The 19,917-nt window shown below is 43.5% G+C and overlaps 1 protein-coding gene across 3 annotated transcripts in view; it reads right to left on the bottom strand.

The window, feature by feature from the left end:
* Positions 1-19,917, bottom strand: part of mest — a 32,235-nt gene that overhangs the window by 8,954 nt on the left and 3,364 nt on the right. For 2 of the 3 annotated variants that reach the window (XM_033040080.1, XM_033040081.1), the window contains exons 1-8: positions 11,749-11,838; positions 10,890-11,044; positions 8,660-8,739; positions 7,164-7,241; positions 6,804-6,940; positions 4,584-4,642; positions 3,412-3,482; positions 2,486-2,587 (exon numbers count right to left, since the gene is read on the bottom strand). In XM_033040080.1, coding sequence (XP_032895971.1) covers positions 2,486-2,587; positions 3,412-3,482; positions 4,584-4,642; positions 6,804-6,940; positions 7,164-7,241; positions 8,660-8,739; positions 10,890-11,043 — 681 coding nt within the window. In that variant the 5' untranslated portion in view covers position 11,044; positions 11,749-11,838. Of the gene's footprint in view, positions 1-2,485; positions 2,588-3,411; positions 3,483-4,446; positions 4,488-4,583; positions 4,643-6,803; positions 6,941-7,163; positions 7,242-8,659; positions 8,740-10,889; positions 11,045-11,748; positions 11,839-16,027; positions 16,038-19,917 lie in introns of those variants that run through there. The other variant, XM_033040079.1, reaches the window with a different exon arrangement.

Below are 19,917 nucleotides of genomic sequence, written 5' to 3'. Positions count from 1 at the left end.
GTCATTGAAAGTAACACGTCACTGTATACATCTAATGCTATAAGGGGCACTCTTAGTGCAAATTCCACAAGTGTTTTACTCCTGGAAAGGCATACTGAGTGCTAATCATGATACTAGTGTATCTAGTCTCTGAGGCATTGCAGAGCCCCATGCTGGGATAAATGTTAAGAGACTTTCAAACATATGGTAGAAGTAGGTCACACAGCCCTTCATGCCTACACTGCTATTCAATAAGATCCTGGCTAATCTGATTGTAAATTTAGCTCAACACTCAGCAGAACCTTGTCATCAAAAATATATTTACCATTACCTCAAAAATATTCAAACCTCTACATCAACCACCCCTTGAGGAGTTCCAAACACTCTCAGACACAAGGGAATAAAACAGCCCTATTTATGTCTCAAATGGACAACCCCTTATTTTCATCACTGACCTTTATTTCTAGCACCTCCCACGAGAAGAAACATCCTCTCTACATTCCCCCTGTCAGGACCCCTCAAGATCCAATTGGCCAAAGTTAAGCTCCCTTTCACAAAACCATGCTAAATTCAACTTTATTTTTTCTAGATGCTGCAATAATCATCTTTAATAAAGGTTTCTAGCATTTTCCCCATGATAGAAATTAAACTAACCGGCCTGTAGTCTTCTGCTTTCTATCTCCTCGCTTTCTAAGTCAAGGAATTACATGTGCAATTTTTCAATCAAATGGAAATGTGCTCAAATTCGTGAATTTTATGTTTTAAACGTAGCTCACTGGCGACTACTTTTGAAATCCTACGATAAAATTCCACCAGGATCCAAGAACTGGTCAACCTGCAGCTCCAACATTGCTCAGTTCCATTCCTTATTATTGTACCTTTCAAGGTTCTCCCTTCCTATATTTTGATTTACAACTATTTTCGGGTTGGTACATGTGTATTGCAAAACACAATGCAAAATACCTGTTCAATTTATCTGTCATCTCCCCATTATCCATTATTAAGACCCAAGACTCACTTTCTACAGGACTGATGTCCAGTGCATTAACTTTTCTTTTTTAAATATCCATAAGAACACTCACTGCTTTTACCATCTTTTCTCAGCTCAACATAGGATGCTAGGTTGGATTTTTTCCCCCAATTGAATGTATCCATTCAGTGTATTTTGAGACATCCCCTCAAGTGTCTACCTTTAGTTTTCCATTGACCTAACCCTTAAGGTATCAGGCCAATTCATTTTAATAGATCTGTTCTTTTGCCTGTTCATTGCCATTTAGAACATCTCCCAATATTATTGTTATACCTTTTTGACAACCGTGACTATCTGCCTTTCTCTTTCCTTGTCAGCTTCCACCCATAATTCACCTGCCTCTGAACTCCACTCCTCCCTCACTTGGCTCCATTCGCCAGTCATCCTTCACCGCACTTTGCTCATCCTAACACCTACTAGCCCCTGTCTCACTCACCCCTTTCCTTTACCTCTCTACTCTCAGTCTTGTTGGAGGGTCCAGACCTGAAACATCATCAATTCCTTTCCCTGTACAGGTGTTGCTCAATTTGCTGAGTTCCTCCTGTAGTTTGATTTTGCTCCAACCTGCTTCATCACCTCTCTCTATTGTGCTAACATCATCATTAATTTACATAACTAACGTTCCACCTTTTACTAGTTTCCTACCTTTCTTAAACATGCTGTCAGCTCAGTATGGAGAGGATAGGAAATTTATCAGACAAAATTTATTGAGCAGAAAACGTCAATGACTATTATTTCTTGTGGGAACAGTGACAGGTAGAGAAAGATAGCAATAAACTGAAGTTGGGTAAAGAGGCTGTATACAATTAACAGCCAAGGAATGCCTGGCCATATTATTTTCTATGTGTGAATAGATTGTGATCCTAGATCACAGACTTTTGTTTAAATTCGAGATGTAGTGTGGAAATAGGCCCTTCAGCCTATCAAATCCACACGAACCAATGATGGAGCATCCGGCGAAAACCCATGTGGTCACAGCGAGAACGTACAAACTCTAAACAAACAGCACCTTTAGCCAGGGTCTCTGGTACTGTGAGGCAGCAGTTCTACTGCTGCTCCACTGTGCTGTTACTGAACATTTTAAAAATCAATATCAGATGAAACAGCCTACACCCTATAACTGGGGAATCTAACACAGTTTTACATATCCCATAAAACTATGTTTACCATCTGCAGTTTGATCAGCTGAGAGACGATGAAAGTGCCATTCTGGGATGGTCAAACTTATACATGAAGCCTTCTGACCCAGCACGGTCTGATACATAGTTGAAAAACGAGAAAATGCAGGTGCTGAAATCTTGAGCAAAAAACTAATTGCTGGAGGAACTCACAGCATCTCTGGAAGAAGGGTACTGACCTGAACCATCATCTGTCCATTCCCTCCACAGATGCTGCCTGGCCCACTGAGTTCCTGACATATAGCTGTTGGCTGAAAACCTAACAAGCTAGTTAAATAGTGGCTGGCACTTGACTCACCTGTCCATGACGAGGTTTCCATCGTTGATCCGGACAGCGGTCCACATGTCCCAATATTCTGCAGTTGTCGGCTGTGTGTGGGGTCCAAACACTGCACTGATTCTAGAAAAGTCCAGGAGAAAAATCCCTTGAAGAAGTATCACCAGAGCCCAAAATTTCATGAATGATAAATATAAAAACCAGTACCAATAAAGTGGCCATGGACTGTCATAAAAACACGATTAATGTTCGCTGGAGGATCAAGCCTGTCCTCTGTCATTCTTTCTCAGAATGACCAATCTCAGGAACCAAGTTTGTTGATAGAGATCATCTATCACCCATTATATCAAATAGGATAGGTGCTACGTACCGGCTAATCTTTTCCTTGGTGGTCCCTACGGAGGGTTTTCGTGGAGTGAATATTGTGATGGGCACTGTAGGTCTGATTTCCCATCACATCAATTTGACATCAATTTCTAAAGACTGAATCAGTTGAGATACCGCACTCCTTCCATATTTAATTGTTAGCCTCTATTTTATGTTAAATGCCGGTATGGGTTTTAAAGCTGAAGCTTCCAACACCAGACAAGATTCCATTTGAGCCCAGCTGACAATGTGCATGCAGTATTTTTCCCTTCACTGATTTTAATGAAAACATTAGCCATGAATATAATACAGGTTATCCTGGCTTAAATTCACAATTATATTTACCTGTTTAAAGCTGGTGAATGAAGGAAGAATTACCACATAAAGGTTGTGGAAAGTATTTACTGCACATAATAGTAATTCACAAAGCTCAAATCAGTATTGTTTCATTTGTGCAAAAAGCTGAAACTGTAATGCCATTGTATCTGAGTTGGGAAAAATTAAATGGACATCCCGCTCAATTCTTATTCAGAGTGTAAATGCTGGATCACGGCATGTCAGATCCACATAGCTTCACTCACCCTTTTGAGAAAAAATAGTAGTTGATAAGTCTGGTGAAGATTGGTGAAAGGCAACCACTGTTTTTGAGTAACTGTTGTAAAGAAAATCAAGACATTAATTTAGAAATAATTGCCCATTTTTATAGGTTTTTTTTTAAAGATACACATTTCTCTGTATACTTGGAGTACATCAGTGACCATTGATAAATCTTGTTTGGAATATGGAATATTAATTCACTTTCAATTGTCAACACTGTTATAGTTGTGCATTAATTAGTTATTGTTCACAATTCCTGCTATCCTTTCTCAATTTTAATGCTATGATACAACAACATAATCTTGAGATGGAATAGGTCATTATATTTCATTATATTCAACGACACTGCCCTCACATCTTTCAAGGGTAGGGAATCGACAGACTCATCACTCTAAGAGAGAAGAAATTGCTCCGTTTGAAATTGGAAATCTTTAATTCTGAAATTATACTATCTTGTTCTAGATACTCCATTAAGGGAAATCATCCTTTCAGCATCCACTCCGTTAATCCTCTCTAACACCTTGCATGTTTCATAAAGGTCAACTATTGTTCTTCTAAACAGCCACCTTCTCGATATTTCTTTATACTTCAGTTCTTTCACTCCATTAACCAACCTGGTGAATCTTCTCTCCACTGCCTGCGATGCAAGCATGCCCCTCTTTAAAATTCAGAGACCAAAATGAAATTATAAAATGAACGCAAATACTTTGCATCCTGCAAGATGATCTATTCCTTGCTGTGGTTTTACTGCCTGAAGTTTCGCAGCCTAATTCCATTGTTTACATTGTATACATTGTTTATAATGCAGAAACAGGCCATTCAGCACAAATGGTCAATGCATGCATTTATGCTCCAATTCCTCCCACTCTATTTAATTCACTTTACCCCATCAACACATTCTTCTATCCTTCACGTACTTCTCCCAAATCTTAGATATGGCTCATTCAGCTTTCTTTCCATTGAATACATCCAAACACTTTTAATGATACTATTATTTATTTATTTTAAATCATAAATACCTTCTGCAGAAATCGTGGGTGGTTTGTCTCTGGAAAAATTCCTGAAACAATGTAAAGAATGATATAACCTATCATCCATAAAATGCGTAACTTTAAAAAAAAACAGATTTATAAATGTTAACAAAATAGTTGAATACCTCCATTTGACAAACACAGGCTGTTAATTATCAGATGTCCAGGATTACCGTGTTCAGATCTAAAACAAAGGAGAGATAATCACTGAAACCAAGACATTTGCAATAATGGGATTACATAGACATATTAAGTACTAGCTCTAAATGCTGGTCTCTGAAATGTATAAGCTAACAGCACTGAGGTTTCATCCATTTGTAAACGAGGTGCTGAGTCCTTGAGCAAAAAATAATGCTAGAGCAACACAGTGGGTCACACAGCATCCTTGGAGGGAAATGGACGGGCAATATTTTGGGTCAAGATCCTTCTTCAGACTGCCTGACCTATGGAGTTCCTCCAGCAGTTTGTTTTTTGCTCATGATTCGTGCATCTGCAGTTCCTTGTGTCTTCAGGTGCCGAGTTCTGCTCAGTCTTTGATCAGTGTTTTTGCTCATCATTACAGGGCTATTTCGCCGATCTTAGTACAGGTGTCACAGGTTATGGGGAGAAGGCAGGCGAATGGGGTTAGAAACATAGAAACATAGACAATAGGTGCAGGAGTAGGCCATTCAGCCCTTCGAGCCAGCACCGCCGTTCAATGTGATCATGGCTGATCATCCCCAATCAGTACCCCGTTCCTGCCTTCTCCCCATATCCCCTGACTCAACCATCTTTAAGAGCCCTATCTAGCTCTCTCTTGAAAGTATCCAGAGAACCAGCCTCCACCGCCCTCTGAGGCAGAGAATTCCACAGTCTCACAACTCTCTGCTCACCCCTTATTCTTAAACTGTGGCCCCTGGTTCTGGACTCCCCCAACATCGGGAACATGTTTCCTGCATCTAGCGTGTCCAAACCCTCAACAATCTTATACGTTTCAATAAGATATCCTCTCATCCTTCTAAACTCCAGAGTGTATAAGCCCAGCCCCTCCATTCTCTCAGCATATGGCAGTCCCGCCATCCCGGGAATTAACCTTGTAAACCTACGCTGCACTCCATCAATAGCAATAATGTCCTTCCTCAAATTAGGGGACCAAAACTGCACACAATACTCCAGGTGTGGTCTCACTAGGGCTCTGTACAACTGCAGAAAGACCACTTTGCTCCTATACTCGACGACCATGGTTAAAAAGGCCAACATGCCATTCGCTTTCTTCACTGCCTGCTGTGCCTGCATGCTTACTTTCATAGACTGATGAACAAGGACCCCCAGATCCCATTGTACTTCCCCTTTTCCCAACTTGATGCCATTTAGATAGTAATCTGCCTTCCTGTTTTTGACACCAGTGGATAATCTCTCATTTATCCACATTAAACTTCATCTGCCATGCATCTGCCCACTCCCCCAACCTGTCCAAGTCACCCTGATTTCTCATAGCATCCTCCTCACAGTTCACACTGCCACCAAGTTTTGTGTCATCTGCAAATTTCTTAATGTTACTTTGAATCCCTTCATCCAAATCATTGATATATATTGTAAATAGCTGCGGTCCCAGCACTGAACGTTGCGGTACCCAACACCATTTCATGCCTAATGTGGATTTCCTTCAGTTCCTCCGTCACCCCAGATCCTCTGGCCACTACTATATCAGGAAGATTGTTTTGTGTCCTCCTTAGTGAAGACGGATCCAAAGTACCTGTTCAACTCATCTGCCATTTCCTTGTTCCCCATAATAAATTCACCTTTTTCGGTCTTCAAGGGTCCAACTTTGGTCTTAACTAATGTTTTCCTCTTCACATACCTTGATGGGCTGAATGGCCTAATTCTACTCCAGTCACTTATGATCTAATAATCTTGAGCAAAGCAAAAGTGCTAGAGGAACACAGTGGGTCAGGCAGTATCTGTGGAGCGAATGAATAGACAGTGTTATGGGTTGAGAGGGCACCTGATCTGAAATGTTGTCTGTTCAGTCCCCCCACAGATGCTGCCTGACCCGCTGATTCCAGCATCTCCAATTTCTCAAGTAATACCTTAATTGCCACAGGGGAAAGGTGGAAATCATGCAAGATCTCATTCCTTATCATAATCCAAAAGATTTGCAGGACATCATACGAAGATGGAATGAGACATGTACAGAATGCACCATAAAACACTACACTGTGTACAAGAAAGGCTGCTAATGTAAATTGAACAATTTAAGCATAAACTCTCAAAATGCAACTTTTCTATTCAAGAGAATACACAATATTTTTGCTGAGTTACGATTGCACCCCAGTCCCAACAAGACTGAACTTTCATGTGATAACCTGTACAGCAGCTCCAGCGCTACAGTGTCTCCATAATCATGAGCCAGGATATTGATCTTCTGTTGAGCTAGGCCCAGCTCTGCCATTAGCCCCTGGACAATATCTGCCTGCTCAAAGATGGAGTATCTGTGCCGCCTCTAGAGAAGAGGAAATGGATCTTGGTGTCAGTTAACTTTGTCAAAAACTGAGCATCTCCAAACTTCTGTTAAAGTACATAACAATACATGTAATGACATGTGCACTTAGGTCAGACATCTTCCAATCAGTTTGTTTTTATATATTTTTAAAAATATCTATTCTATGTAGGCAACCACTCTGTGTTTACCGCTTGACACTGCAATTCGGAAACTGCATACTCACAGGTTTATCGCTGAATCCAAAGCCAAGAAAATCTACTGCGATAACACGATTAAACCTCAACATCAAGCCTTCCCAGATCTAAAATAAAAAGGTTGTTATAATCCCCTTAGTGTTCTCCATTATTCTACAATATATTTTGACAGTCTGGCAGCACATTTCAGCTATTAAAAGGGAAAATCATTCAATTAAAGAGATCCCTTTGAATACATTCTAGTTCAAACTTAAAGTTAAAAAGTATTATACACATACATAATATACACACGCACACACATATATCATGGTACATATTATGGTCAATTGGTTTACAGTAGCTACTATACTAAGTGGGACCCGTTGGGTCGCAGTATCATACGGGAAGGCTGGTCACCAACGCAATATTCCACCTCTCCACCAATTCCAATATTGCTCGCCAGTGGGGAAGGGGTTTCTGTTGCGCTAGTATGGGTGTTCCAGAGGGCTAGTATAGACATTGTGGGCCGAATGGATACTTGGGCTGGCAGCCAACTGTTGCAACGATTTTAAAAGCCAAGCCAAGGCAAACAATTGGGCAGCAGTCACCTGACAACCAAAATTCATTTTGTGAACACAAACTTTTTTAAAAGGCGAGGCAAACAATTGGGCAGCAGCCACCTGACAACCAAAATTCATTTTGTGAACACAAACTTTAAAAAAAAAGGCGAGGCAAACAATTGGGCAGCAGCCACTTTACAGCCGCATCGAGGGGACTCACCGTGGAGTAGACGTGCGTTCAGTGTTATTCGCAGCTGAGATCCTTGACACTCTCGCTTCCTGGGTCTGGCAGAGACTGAGTGAGGGATTACACTTCCGGGTTTTACAGTCCCTCCCCCCCTGCCGCCAGCGGGGGCAGCAGAGAGAGTGGCAATTTTTTAAAAACATTAATATCTCTCTGATTTTTCATCGATGGGAAAAATCGTCCGGTCCCGGAAGGCGGAGGGGGGGGCTCTGAGCGAGGTGGCCAAAAATGACGGCCGTAGGTGGCGGCGTTCTCTCGGAAATCACAGCACAGTGGGCCAAAAGCGGTCAAGATCAGACAGACAGATAGACAGACAGACAGACAGACAGACAGACAGACAGACAGACAGACAGACAGACAGACAGACAGACAGACAGACAGACAGACAGACAGACAGACAGACAGACAGACAGATAGATAGATTAGGGGAAATGGTCCTGGCCAATTTTAACACAACCTGTTGGATATTTGTGCAATGACCAACAGGGGTAAATGGCATTGTAGCAAGTGCAGTAGCAAGAGTCATTGATCAAAACATTTTGAGTTTACATATGCTAAAAATGCAAGGGGATCTCTTCACCCTTTATTGAATTGAATTGAATTCTCTCCATCCGAGAGTGCAATACTTTATTCACAACACAAATATCCATTTTTCAAATTCAATTCCTCCTTCCCACGATAAACCCAACCAAGGTGAAAACATTCTTGTCCAAATCCTATCAAGTTCCTATTCTGCTCTTACCTTGTGCCAATCATAGCTTGACGTTGGGAAGCCATGCAGAAGTACCACCATATCAGAACTCCCGAAAGCACCCTTGGAATCTGAAACAAAGCATAGAAAAGACCACATTAAGAAACTTTGAGGAGTATCTGCTTATCCAGTAGTTGACATAAATGCAAGTGATTCCAATGCATTGTTCAAAAATCAGGAATCCATGTATATGGCTACATATCTGCCTTAAGTTAGTCTGACACAATTTGCCAAATCATGTTTTCATTAATCAATCCACAGTTTTTAAAGTGACTGCTAATTCTGTTCCTATTTATTGATTCTAGTACTTTCATCACCACAGAGATAATTCTGGGTGATCAGTATTTACGATTTATGAACAATGCCATAATTTGCCCATGCTCAGGAAACTTTACCTAATATATAAATGAAGAATTGAACTTGATTAAGGGAAGTAATCCAGATAGTACAAAATAGAGGAAATGACAAGTAGGGTTGGTCAAAAACATAACATGCAAAACAAAGCTTTTCACTATACCTCAGAACACAAGACAATGATAAACCTAGGCCATCCATATAAGATAATGCAGGATAGATTTAAAGTTTTTTTTCAAGATGCTATTAGCATCAGAATTCTTGTCTCTCCTGTCTCTCTGATAGTTCTCGCACGGCTGGATCTGAAAGCAAAGTTGCTGCAAATGCACTGAAACATGAACAGAGCACTGAGGTTGAGGGATAATCACTATTATTGAACGCAATGGCAACCAAAGTCCTTTCAATGCAAGATTGGCACCAGAAAGACACATTCCAACACTTGCATCTTAAAAGCTCTGCTACAAAAATACCTCCAATGATTCGAAGAGGCCTAAGTGGATCAAAATATCAAGAAAGAATAGCAAAAGCAAGAGGTGTCAAATTTGTCCAATTGCAATCCCTTGAAGATGCTGTGCAGTGGTACTATGATAAACTGGCAGAGGTATGTTAGAATTCCTCAGTCGAGGATAAAATAGTGCAATAGGAATCTGAGAGGCAACTTTTCACTCAAATGGTGTTGAGTACATGGGTCAAGCTGCCAGAGCAGGCAGTTGCTATAACAGCAAATATGGGACACTTGGACAGGTACATGGATAGGAAAGGTTTAGAGGGATATGAGCCATACATAGGAAAAAAGGACTAGCTTAGATGGGGCATCTTGGTCAGCATGGACGGGTTGGGCCAAAGGGTATGTTTCCGTACTGTATGACTAACTCTGAAGATCAGTCTGAAGAAGGGTCTCGACCCGAAACGTCACCCATTCCTTCTCTCCAGAGATGCTACCTGTCCCCCTGAGTTACTCCAGCATTTTGTGTCTACCTTTGACTAACTAAGTGGTAATGAACCCCGTATGACAGTATCAATCATGATATAATGACACAAGTGATGAAACTCTTATAAAATGAAGATGAGAAACTGAAGACAAGTGAGAAAGACAAGGATACAAGAAATTTACTGGCGTTTAGCCTCAATGATCTTGTAAGTGAAGTAGTTCTGGAGCACATATGTTTGGGATGCTGTCTTTCTATAACCCTTCATCGCTGAAACAAAATACATTTCACAGCTCTCCTTTTCAAAATGATGCATGTACATTTTGTTTACAAATACCCTGGAAAACCATTTACAGCGTTAATCATAATGCAAGAATTCTTACTCTTCTGGACACTCATAATAATGCTATTATGACAAAAGTCACATTATTCCTCTTGGGTGTTATTGAATTCTGCAACTTCAGGTAATTTGATTTCTGTCTGCATCAGTTGTCCATCCGTGATATTGTTTGTTATTATCTTTTCCCTTTTAACAAACTTCCCTGTTTTCACCGATAGACGCAAAGTGCTGAAGTAACTCAGCGGGTCAGGCAACATCTATGAAGAAAAAGGCTGGATGACAATTTATGTCAGAACTTTGTGTCTATCTTCAGCATTTTGTGTCTATCTTCAGTATAAACCAGCATTCGCAAATCCTTCCTTTACATCCCTGTTTTCATGAAAGGTCTCCATCCCAAAACTTTGATTGTTTCTCTTCCAACCCATGCAGCCTGACCTGTTGAATATTCCCAGCATTGTTCGGTTTTGTCTTGGATTTCTGGCATCTGCAGTTATCTCAATTTTAACTAAAGCAGGAATGTTCAGAGTTGTTGTGATCCATTCAAACCTACAGGGCTGCGCTGCCATTTATCAACCCAATCATACCATACAAGACTCACCTCTGTAAAATATGCGGTAGTCTTTGAAGGTGAAGAATGCTCCAGCTGTTCTCCATGAGTAAAGAGACGGTGAGAGAATAGGGGGAGGAAGATGAAGGTAGACTGCTATTAGCGGTACAGCAAGAAGTGCAATTTGGATCCACCACACTTTCATCCTTAAAAAAAGAACAGAAATAACGACAGTGGGATTCTTCAAACTAAATTGTCTGGGATTTCTTTGCAGACTGACATGCAAACTGGATAAGAACGCACAATGGAATTAAACTGCAAGTATATTGCCTTCAGCACATTACGTAAATCTCCTGCCCCCTACAGGCAAAGCTTTCCAATTCTAGAGAGACATTATGGCCTAAACTTAAAAGTTCAAAGGGGAAAACTTTTAATGCTTGAAATTAAATCACCAAGTAAAGCTGAACGCAAAGTGCAGGCTTAATTATGGCACTTCATAATTTAACACTTTGGCGTGTCTCGAATGAATAACACTTAGTTTGATCCACGGCCTGCATTGCATTCACTTGCAGCTCTACACTAAATCCCGAGTCCCTGTCAGACTTTAATACAGTTTTTCTTCACTCAGATTTGTATTGTATTGATATAATCGGTATTAACTTTACTCCCTTGAAAAAAGTCTGCTCCTTAGTGAAACTCCGGTTTAAAAAGCTTTAACAAAATGTAAACAAATTGAAAGATTTATTTTCACAAAACGGAGTTGCTTTAAGTATCAATCATGGTTGCAAAAATATGTAAAAAGAACGATGATTATAATCCCCAAAAGTGGAAATGTTGCGTAGTTTAGTTCCTGGGTTATGCACATTGGTCCGACCGCCAGTAGATATGAAGGGTGCAATACGCTGCTTACCTGCGCTCAGGTGAGTTTTCATATTCAACTCCCGTCACACCCGAGGACACTGTCGTCTCCGGGTCGCGTCGGCGCTGAAGCTAACCTTACCCCGCCTCCTTTCCCATCCCCATGCCATCCGGAGCAAACAAATCTCAATCCCACCCTCCCCCCCCCTGCTGGCCCCGCACTGTATGACAGAACCAGCACATGGAGTCTTGCATTAGAGTTGGTATATTTTTTCCCCCTAAAATAATCCCAGGACTCGGTTTGAAAAACAAAGAATTACAGCACCAGGACCAAAATGTACTGCAGAAGAAGTATACTTAGAACAAACAAGCCCACAAAGTCTGCGCTAAACATGATGCCAAGTTAAACTAATCTAAATTCCCTGCACTGATCCATATTCCTCCTTTCCCTGCATATCCATGTCCTATCTAAAACCCTCTTAAACGCCACTATCAGGTGAGGAGATGAGAAAAAACTTGTTCACCCAGAGTTGTGAATCTGTAGAATTCTCTGCCACAGAATTTAAGAGAGAGTTAGATAGAGCTCTTGGGGCTAGTGGAATCAAGTCAGCCATGATCACAGTGAATGGCGGTGTTGGCCCGAAGGACCGAATGGCCTCCTCCTGCCCCTATTTTCTATGTTTCTAGAAGGCAGTGGAGGCCAATTCACTGGATGTTTTCAAGAGAGAGTTAGATTTAGCTCTCAGGGCTAAATAAATCAAGGGATATGGGGAAAAAGCAGGAACGGGGTACTGATTGTAGATGGTCAGCCATGATCATATTGAAAAGGCAGTGCTGGCTCGAAGGGCTGAATGGCCTTCTCCTGCACCTATTTTTTCTATGTTTTCTTTTTCCATGTTTCTATCATAATTGATCTCACCATCATCCATGGCAGTGCATTCCAGGAACCCACCACTACTTGTAAAGGAACATGTCCCACACATCTATATATTACTAATAGTCTGATCTTGACCACTTCCTGTTGTTCTGTATATTGATTTTAGAAAAAACGCTGCCACTTACGGCTGTGAATTTTGGCCATTTTACTCAGATACTCAGAGTCCTCCTCCGCTGCGCAGGATAAGAGGATTTTCAAATCGATGAAAAATAAAAGAGTTATTAGTGTTTAAAAAAAGTTGAGATTCTCTCTCCTGAAGGCCACGCCCCTTCCGGAGGGACTATAAAACCCGGAATGTTGAGTGCCTCAGTTAGTCTCTGCAAGATGGGGGAGTGAGAGGGTCACGTCTCTCAGTCTGAGCTGGGAATAACACTGAACACATGTCTACTAAACTGTGAGTGGTTTTACTGACCTGTCAGTCCCCTTAATGTGGTTTGAAAATATAGTTTGGATATGCTAAAGCTGTGTTGCCTTTGGTTTGGAAATGCTAAAGCTGTGTTACCTTTGGTTTGGAAATGCTAATGCTGTGTTGCCTTTGGTTTGGAAATGCTAACGCTGTGTTGCCTTTGGTTTGGAAATGCTAACGCTGTGTTGCCTTTGGTTTGGAAATGCTAACGGTGTGTTGCCTTTGGTTTGGAAATGCTAAAGCTGTGTTGCCTTTGATTTGAAAATGCTAAAGCTGTGTTGTCTTTGGTTTGAAAATGCTAAAGCTGTGTTGCATAATTAAAGTTACCTTGCCTTCTATATAATTAAAAGTCTAATCTTGACCACTTCCTGTTTGCACTTTATATTGATTTTAAAAAATACGCTACCATGTAGGGCTGTGATTTTTGGCCATCTTACTCAGAGGTTCCCCTCCGCTCATCAGATGCTGATGATTTTTCCCATCGATTAAAAATAAAAGAGTTATTATTGTTTAAAAAATGTTGAGATTCTCTCTCCTGTCAATTATGCCATGAAGGCCACGCCCCATCTGGTGGGAGGAGGGAGGGACTATAAAACCCAGAAGTGTGGGCGTGGCTCAGTCTCTGCAAGATGGAGGAGGGAGAGGTCACGACTCTCTGTCTGCAGTGGCCTTGCACCCTGCTTGAAGTGGTAAGAAACTGTACTTGAATTTGGTGGCCTTGCACCCTGCTTGAAATTAAATTTCAAGGAATTGCCGTGAGTCAATTGCCAGCCCACCAGCCGTGAGTGAGTGAGCTGCCAGCACAACAGGCTTGAGTGATTGAGCCGCCAGCCCTAGAATCCATTCGGACCACAATGTCCATTCTAGCCCTCTGGAAACCAGTCCCTTCAGCCCACAACACCCATACTAGCACTCCAGAAAGCACCCCCCCCCCCACCCACTGGCCACCAATATGGGAATTGGTGGAGAGGTGGAATATTGCGTTGGGGAACCAGCCCTCCTGTGTGAACGAGCAAGTCGGCTCTGTTCTGCAGATCCCAAGGGCTTCTGAAGGCGCTTCCGAGGTCACGAGTGCTCACGATCTGGTTTGGGAATTGCTCTGCCAAGGACAAGAAGGCTCTGCAGAGAGTAGTGCGTTCGGCCGAACGCACTATGGGAACTTCACTCGCCCCCCTGCAGGAACTATACAACAGGAGGTGCAACTCCAGAGCAAAAAAAAATCATGGGAGACCCCTTCCACCCCTGCAACGGACTGTTCCAGTTGCTACGGTCAGGCAAATGCCTCCGTTGCCATGCGGTGAGAACGGAGAGGTTGAGAAGGAGTTTCTTCCCAGAGGCCATTCGGACTGTAAATGCCAATCTCACCAGGGACTAACTCTACTGAACGTTCTTCCCTTCATTATTTATTATGTAAAAGAATATGTGTGGTATGATTGTGTCTATAATTTGTTTGGTTGTTTGGTTGTTTGTCTTTTGCACAAAAGTCCGCGAGCATTGCCACTTTCATTTCACTGCACATCTCGTATGTGTATGTGACAAATAAACTTGACTTGACTTGACTTGACGAGCTTCACGGCTTGCTTCTCAAGAACTTTCTCCTCGTGGCCTGCTGCGCTATGTTCCACGCGCAGCGAGTGAAGTCACCCCCCTCCCTCCCGCTGCTATCCTGCTCCTCCCCCCCACTTGCTATCCGCTTTGACTCGGGTTTCCCAAGAGATGCCTCGAGTCAGGCCTTGTACTAGAGCTCTCTCTCTCTCTCTCTCTCCGCTTTTTGCAGCTCGCTCGCCTGGCTTCCCCCCCCGCCCATCCTCACACCCCCCCCCCCCCCTCTCTCCCCACCTCCCCCTCTCCCCCTCTCCCCACCTCCCCTCCCTCTCTCTCTCTCCCTCTCTCTCCCCCTCTCTCTCCTCCCTCTCTCTCTCCTTCTCTCTCTCTCCCCCTCTCTCTCTCCTCCCCCCTCTCTCCCCCCCCTCTCTCCCCCTCTCTCTCTCTCCCCCCCCCTCTCTCCCCCCCCCCTCTCTCCCCCCCCCCTCTCTCCCCCCCCCCTCTCTCACCTCCCTCTCTCTCCCCCCTCTCTCTCTCCCCCCCCCTCTCTCTCCCCCCCCTCTCTCTCCCCCCCCTCTCTCTCTCCCCTCTCTCTCTCTCCCCCTCTCTCCCCCTCTCTCCCTCTCTCTCTCCCCCTCTCCCCCCTCTCTCTCTCCTCCCCCCTCTCTCCTCCCCCCCCCCCTAGCCCAAGTGGGAGGAGAGAAGTGAGTCAGAGGGGTGAAAGCAGTTAAAGTAGAGTCCAAGGACAGGCAGACTTTACTCAGAACTGCTGTAGTTTTGGGAGCAACAGCAGTAGGAGGTTAGCAAGAGATACGACTGATTGGCTCTAGCCCAAGTGGGAGGAGAGAAGTGAGTCAGAGGGGTGAAAACAGTTAAAGTAGAGTCCAAGGACAGGCAGACTTTACTCAGAACTGCTGTAGCTTTGGGAGCAACAGCAGCAGGAGCTTAGCAAGAGATACGACTGATTGGCTCTAGCCCAAGTGGGAGGAGAGAAGTGAGTCAGTGCTGGGAAAACGGTTGAAAACTGAGGAATTTGGTTTGTAAATTGGTAAATCAGGCAATTTATCAGTCAATTTAAGCAAGACGGCTCTTAGGGAGCGGCAGTGAGGAGGCAGCCTTGTGAGGGAAGTGCCCTGTGAGTAAAGTGTCAGTCATTGGCTCGAGAGTCTTCGGCGAGGAGGCTGAGGAGAGGAGACCACGCAATACGCTTGAGAGGTAGAGACGAAAGAAGGAGATGTCAGGCAAGCTGATTCAGTGCGATGCTTGCAGTATGTGGGAGGTCAAGGACACCGCTGGTGCCTCTGGCTGCTACAAATGCGAGAAGTGCATCCAGGTAGAGCTCCTGAAGGGCCGTGTTGGGGAACTTGAGAAGCAAGTGGATGACCTCCGGTTCGTCCGAGAAACTGAGTCGTTCCTCGACAAGTCCTACAGTACAATTGTTACACCTAAGGTACTGGAAGAGAGAAGGTGGGAGACAGTGAGAAAGGGAGGGAAGCATGGAATGCCAACGTTCCCGGGTGTTGTACCTCTTGTGAACAGGTTAACCCACTTAGAAGCTGTCGGGACAGAAGACGTGTTTACACTGAGTGGCGGACTGGCTTGCGATGCGAATAGGGCTGTTGAGCCAGAACCAAAAAGGCCTAAGGCAGGCAACGCCATTGTAGTGGGAGACTCCATTGTGAGAGGTACCAGGGTCCAGGATGTCACGGACAGAGTGCAGAAAATCCTCAAGGGCGAAGGTGAACATCCGGAAGTGGTAGTGCATGTCGGCACAAACGATGTCGGAAAGAAGGGGATGAATATTCTGCAGCGTGACTTTAGAGAGCTCAGAAAAATGCTGAAAAGCAGGACCTCCAGGGTTGTTATCTCCTTGTTTGCTTCCAGTTCCTCGTGCTGGCGAGAGCAGGAACAGGGAGATACGGGACCTGAACGTGTGGCTGAGGAACTGGTGCACGGGGCAGGGATTTAGATTCTTAGATCACTGGGATCTGTTTTGGGGTAAGGGGGAACTGTACAAAAGGGACGGATTGCATCTTAACAGGTGTGGGACCAGCATTCTGGCAGGCAGGTTTGCCACTGCTACACGGGTGGTTTTAAACTGAATAAGGGGGGTGGGGTGTCGAATGGGATAGTGGAGGATGGAGTTAAAGGGAAAGGGTTTCTTAAATGTGTGAGCGTAGAGACAGAGGGGTGTAAAATGAGGGTAGAAGCAATAGGTAGCAAGGTGAAAAGTAAAAGTGGCAGGCAGACAAAACCAGGGCAAAAATCAAAAAGGGCCACTTTTCAACATAATTGTATAAGGGGTAAGAGTGTTGTAAAAACAAGCCTGAAGGCTTTGTGTCTCAATGCAAGGAGCATTCGTAATAAGGTGGATGAATTGAATGTGCAGATAGCTATTAATGACTATGATATAGTTGGGATCACGGAGACATGGCTGGGAGCTGAACATCCAGGGATATTCAATATTCAGGAGGGATAGACAGAAAGGAAAAGGAGGTGGGGTAGCGTTGCTGGTTAGAGAGGAGATTAACGCAATGGAAAGGAAGGACATTAGTTTGGAGGATGTAGAATCGGTATGGGTAGAGCTGCGAAACACTAAGGGGCAGAAAACGCTGGTGGGTGTTGTGTACAGGCCACCTAACAGTAGTAATGAAGTTGGAGATGGTATCAAACAGGAAATTAGAAATGCGTGCGACAAAGGCAAAACCGTTATAATGGGTGACTTCAATCTACATATAGACTGGGTGAATCAAATTGACAGGGGTGCTGAGGAAGAGGATTTCTTGGAATGTATGCGGGATAGTTATCTAAATCAACATGTAGAGGAACCAACGAGAGAGCAGGCTATTTTAGACTGGGTATTGAGTAATGAGGAAGGGTTAGTTAGCAGTCTTGTTGTACGTGCCCCCTTGGGCAAGAGTGACCATAATATGGTTGAGTTCTTCATTAGGATGGAGAGTGACATTGTTAATTCAGAAACAATGGTTCTGAACTTAAAGAAAGGTAACTTTGAGGGTATGAGACGTGAATTGGCCAAGATTGACTGGCAATTAATTCTGAAAGGGTTGACGGTGGATATGCAATGGAAGACATTTAAAGACTGCATGGATGAACTACAAAAATTGTTCATCCCAGTTTGGCAAAAGAATAAATCAGGGAAGGTAGTACATCCGTGGATAACAAGGGAAATCAGGGATAGTATCAAAGCGAAGGATGATGCGTACAAATTAGCCAGAAAAAGCAGCATACCGGAGGACTGGGAGAAATTCAGAGACCAGCAGAGGAGGACAAAGGGCTAATTAGGAAAGGAAAAATAGATTATGAAAGAAAACTGGCAGGGAACATAAAAACTGACTGCAAAAGTTTTTATAGATATGTGAAAAGAAAGAGATTAGTTAAAACAAATTTAGGTCCCTTGCAGTCAGAAACAGGCGAGTTGATCATGGGGAACAAGGATATGGCGGACCAATTGAATAACTACTTTGGTTCCGTCTTCACTAAGGAAGACATAAATAATCTGCCGGAAATAGCAGGGGACCGCGGGTCAAAGGAGTTGGAGGAATTGAGTGAAATCCAGGTTAGCCGGGAAGTGGTGTTGGGTAAATTGAATGGATTAAAGGCCGATAAATCCCCAGGGCCAGATAGGCTGCATCCCAGAGTACTTAAGGAAGTAGCTCCAGAAATAGTGGATGCATTAGTAATAATCTTTCAAAACTCTTTAGATTCTGGAGTAGTTCCTGAGGATTGGCGGGTAGCAAACGTAACCCCACTTTTTAAGAAGGGAGGGAGAGAGAAAACGGGGAATTACAGACCAGTTAGTCTAACATCGGTAGTGGGGAAACTGCTAGAGTCAGTTATTAAAGATGGGATAGCAGCACATTTGGAAAGTGGTGAAATCATTGGACAAAGTCAGCATGGATTTACAAAAGGTAAATCATGTCTGACGAATCTTATAGAATTTTTCGAGGATGTAACTAGTAGCGTGGATAGGGGAGAACCAGTGGATGTGGTGTATCTGGACTTCCAGAAGGCTTTCGACAAGGTCCCACATAAGAGATTAGTATACAAACTTAAAGCACATGGCATTGGGGGTTCAGTATTGATGTAGATAGAGAACTGGCTGGCAAACAGTAAGCAAAGAGTAGGCGTAAACGGGTCCTTTTCACAATGGCAGGCAGTGACTAGTGGGGTACCGCAAGGCTCAGTGCTGGGACCCCAGCTATTTACAATATATATTAATGATCTGGATGAGGGAATTGAAGGCAATATCTCCAAGTTTGCGGATGACACTAAGCTGGGGGGCAGTGTTAGCTGTGAGGAGGATGCTAGGAGACTGCAAGGTGACTTGGATAGGCTGGGTGAGTGGGCAAATGTTTGGCAGATGCAGTATAATGTGGATAAATGTGAGGTTATCCATTTTGGTGGCAAAAACAGGAAAGGAGACTATTATCTAAATGGTGGCCGACTAGGAAAAGGGGAGATGCAGCGAGACCTGGGTAGCAAAAGGATTTGAGTATAGGAGCAGGGAGGTTCTACTGCAGTTGCACAGGGTCTTGTTGAGACCACACCTGGAGTATTGCGTACAGTTTTGGTCTCCAAATCTGAGGAAGGACATTATTGCCATAGAGGGAGTGCAGAGAAGGTTCACCAGACTGATTCCTGGGATGTCAGGATTGTCTTATGAAGAAAGACTGGATAGACTTGGTTTATACTCTCTAGAATTTAGGAGATTGAGAGGGGATCTTATAGAAACTTATAAAATTCTTAAGGGGTTGGACAGGCTAGATGCAGGAAGATTGCTCCCGATGTTGGGGAAGTCCAGGACAAGGGGTCACAGCTTAAGGATAAGGGGGAAATCCTTTAAAACCGAGATGAGAAGAACTTTTTTCACACAGAGAGTGGTGAATCTCTGGAACTCCCTGCCACAGAGGGTAGTCGAGGCCAGTTCATTGGCTATATTTAAGAGGGAGTTAGATGTGGCCCTTGTGGCTAAGGGGATCAGAGGGTATGGAGAGAAGGCAGGTACGGGATACTGAGTTGGATGATCAGCCATGATCATATCGAATGGCGGTGCAGGCTCGAAGGGCCGAATGGCCTACTCCTGCACCTAATTTCTATGTTTCTATAATCTTTGGCTGAAAGCCTCAAATCCAGGAATCATTCTGAAGAAGGGTCTCAACCTGAAATGTCGCCCATTCCCTCTCTCCAGAAATGTTGCCTGTCCCGCTGAGTTTCTCCAACATTTTGTGTCTATCTTCAGTGCAAACCAGCATCTGCAGTTCCTTCCTACACTCCAAATGCGGCCTCGTGTCCTCTGGTCCTCCATTCCCCAA

This window comes from Amblyraja radiata, chromosome 21 (genome assembly GCF_010909765.2).
Source record: "Amblyraja radiata isolate CabotCenter1 chromosome 21, sAmbRad1.1.pri, whole genome shotgun sequence".
Classification (NCBI taxonomy): domain Eukaryota; kingdom Metazoa; phylum Chordata; class Chondrichthyes; order Rajiformes; family Rajidae; genus Amblyraja; species Amblyraja radiata.
This window is presented reverse-complemented; position numbering and strand designations above follow the sequence as displayed.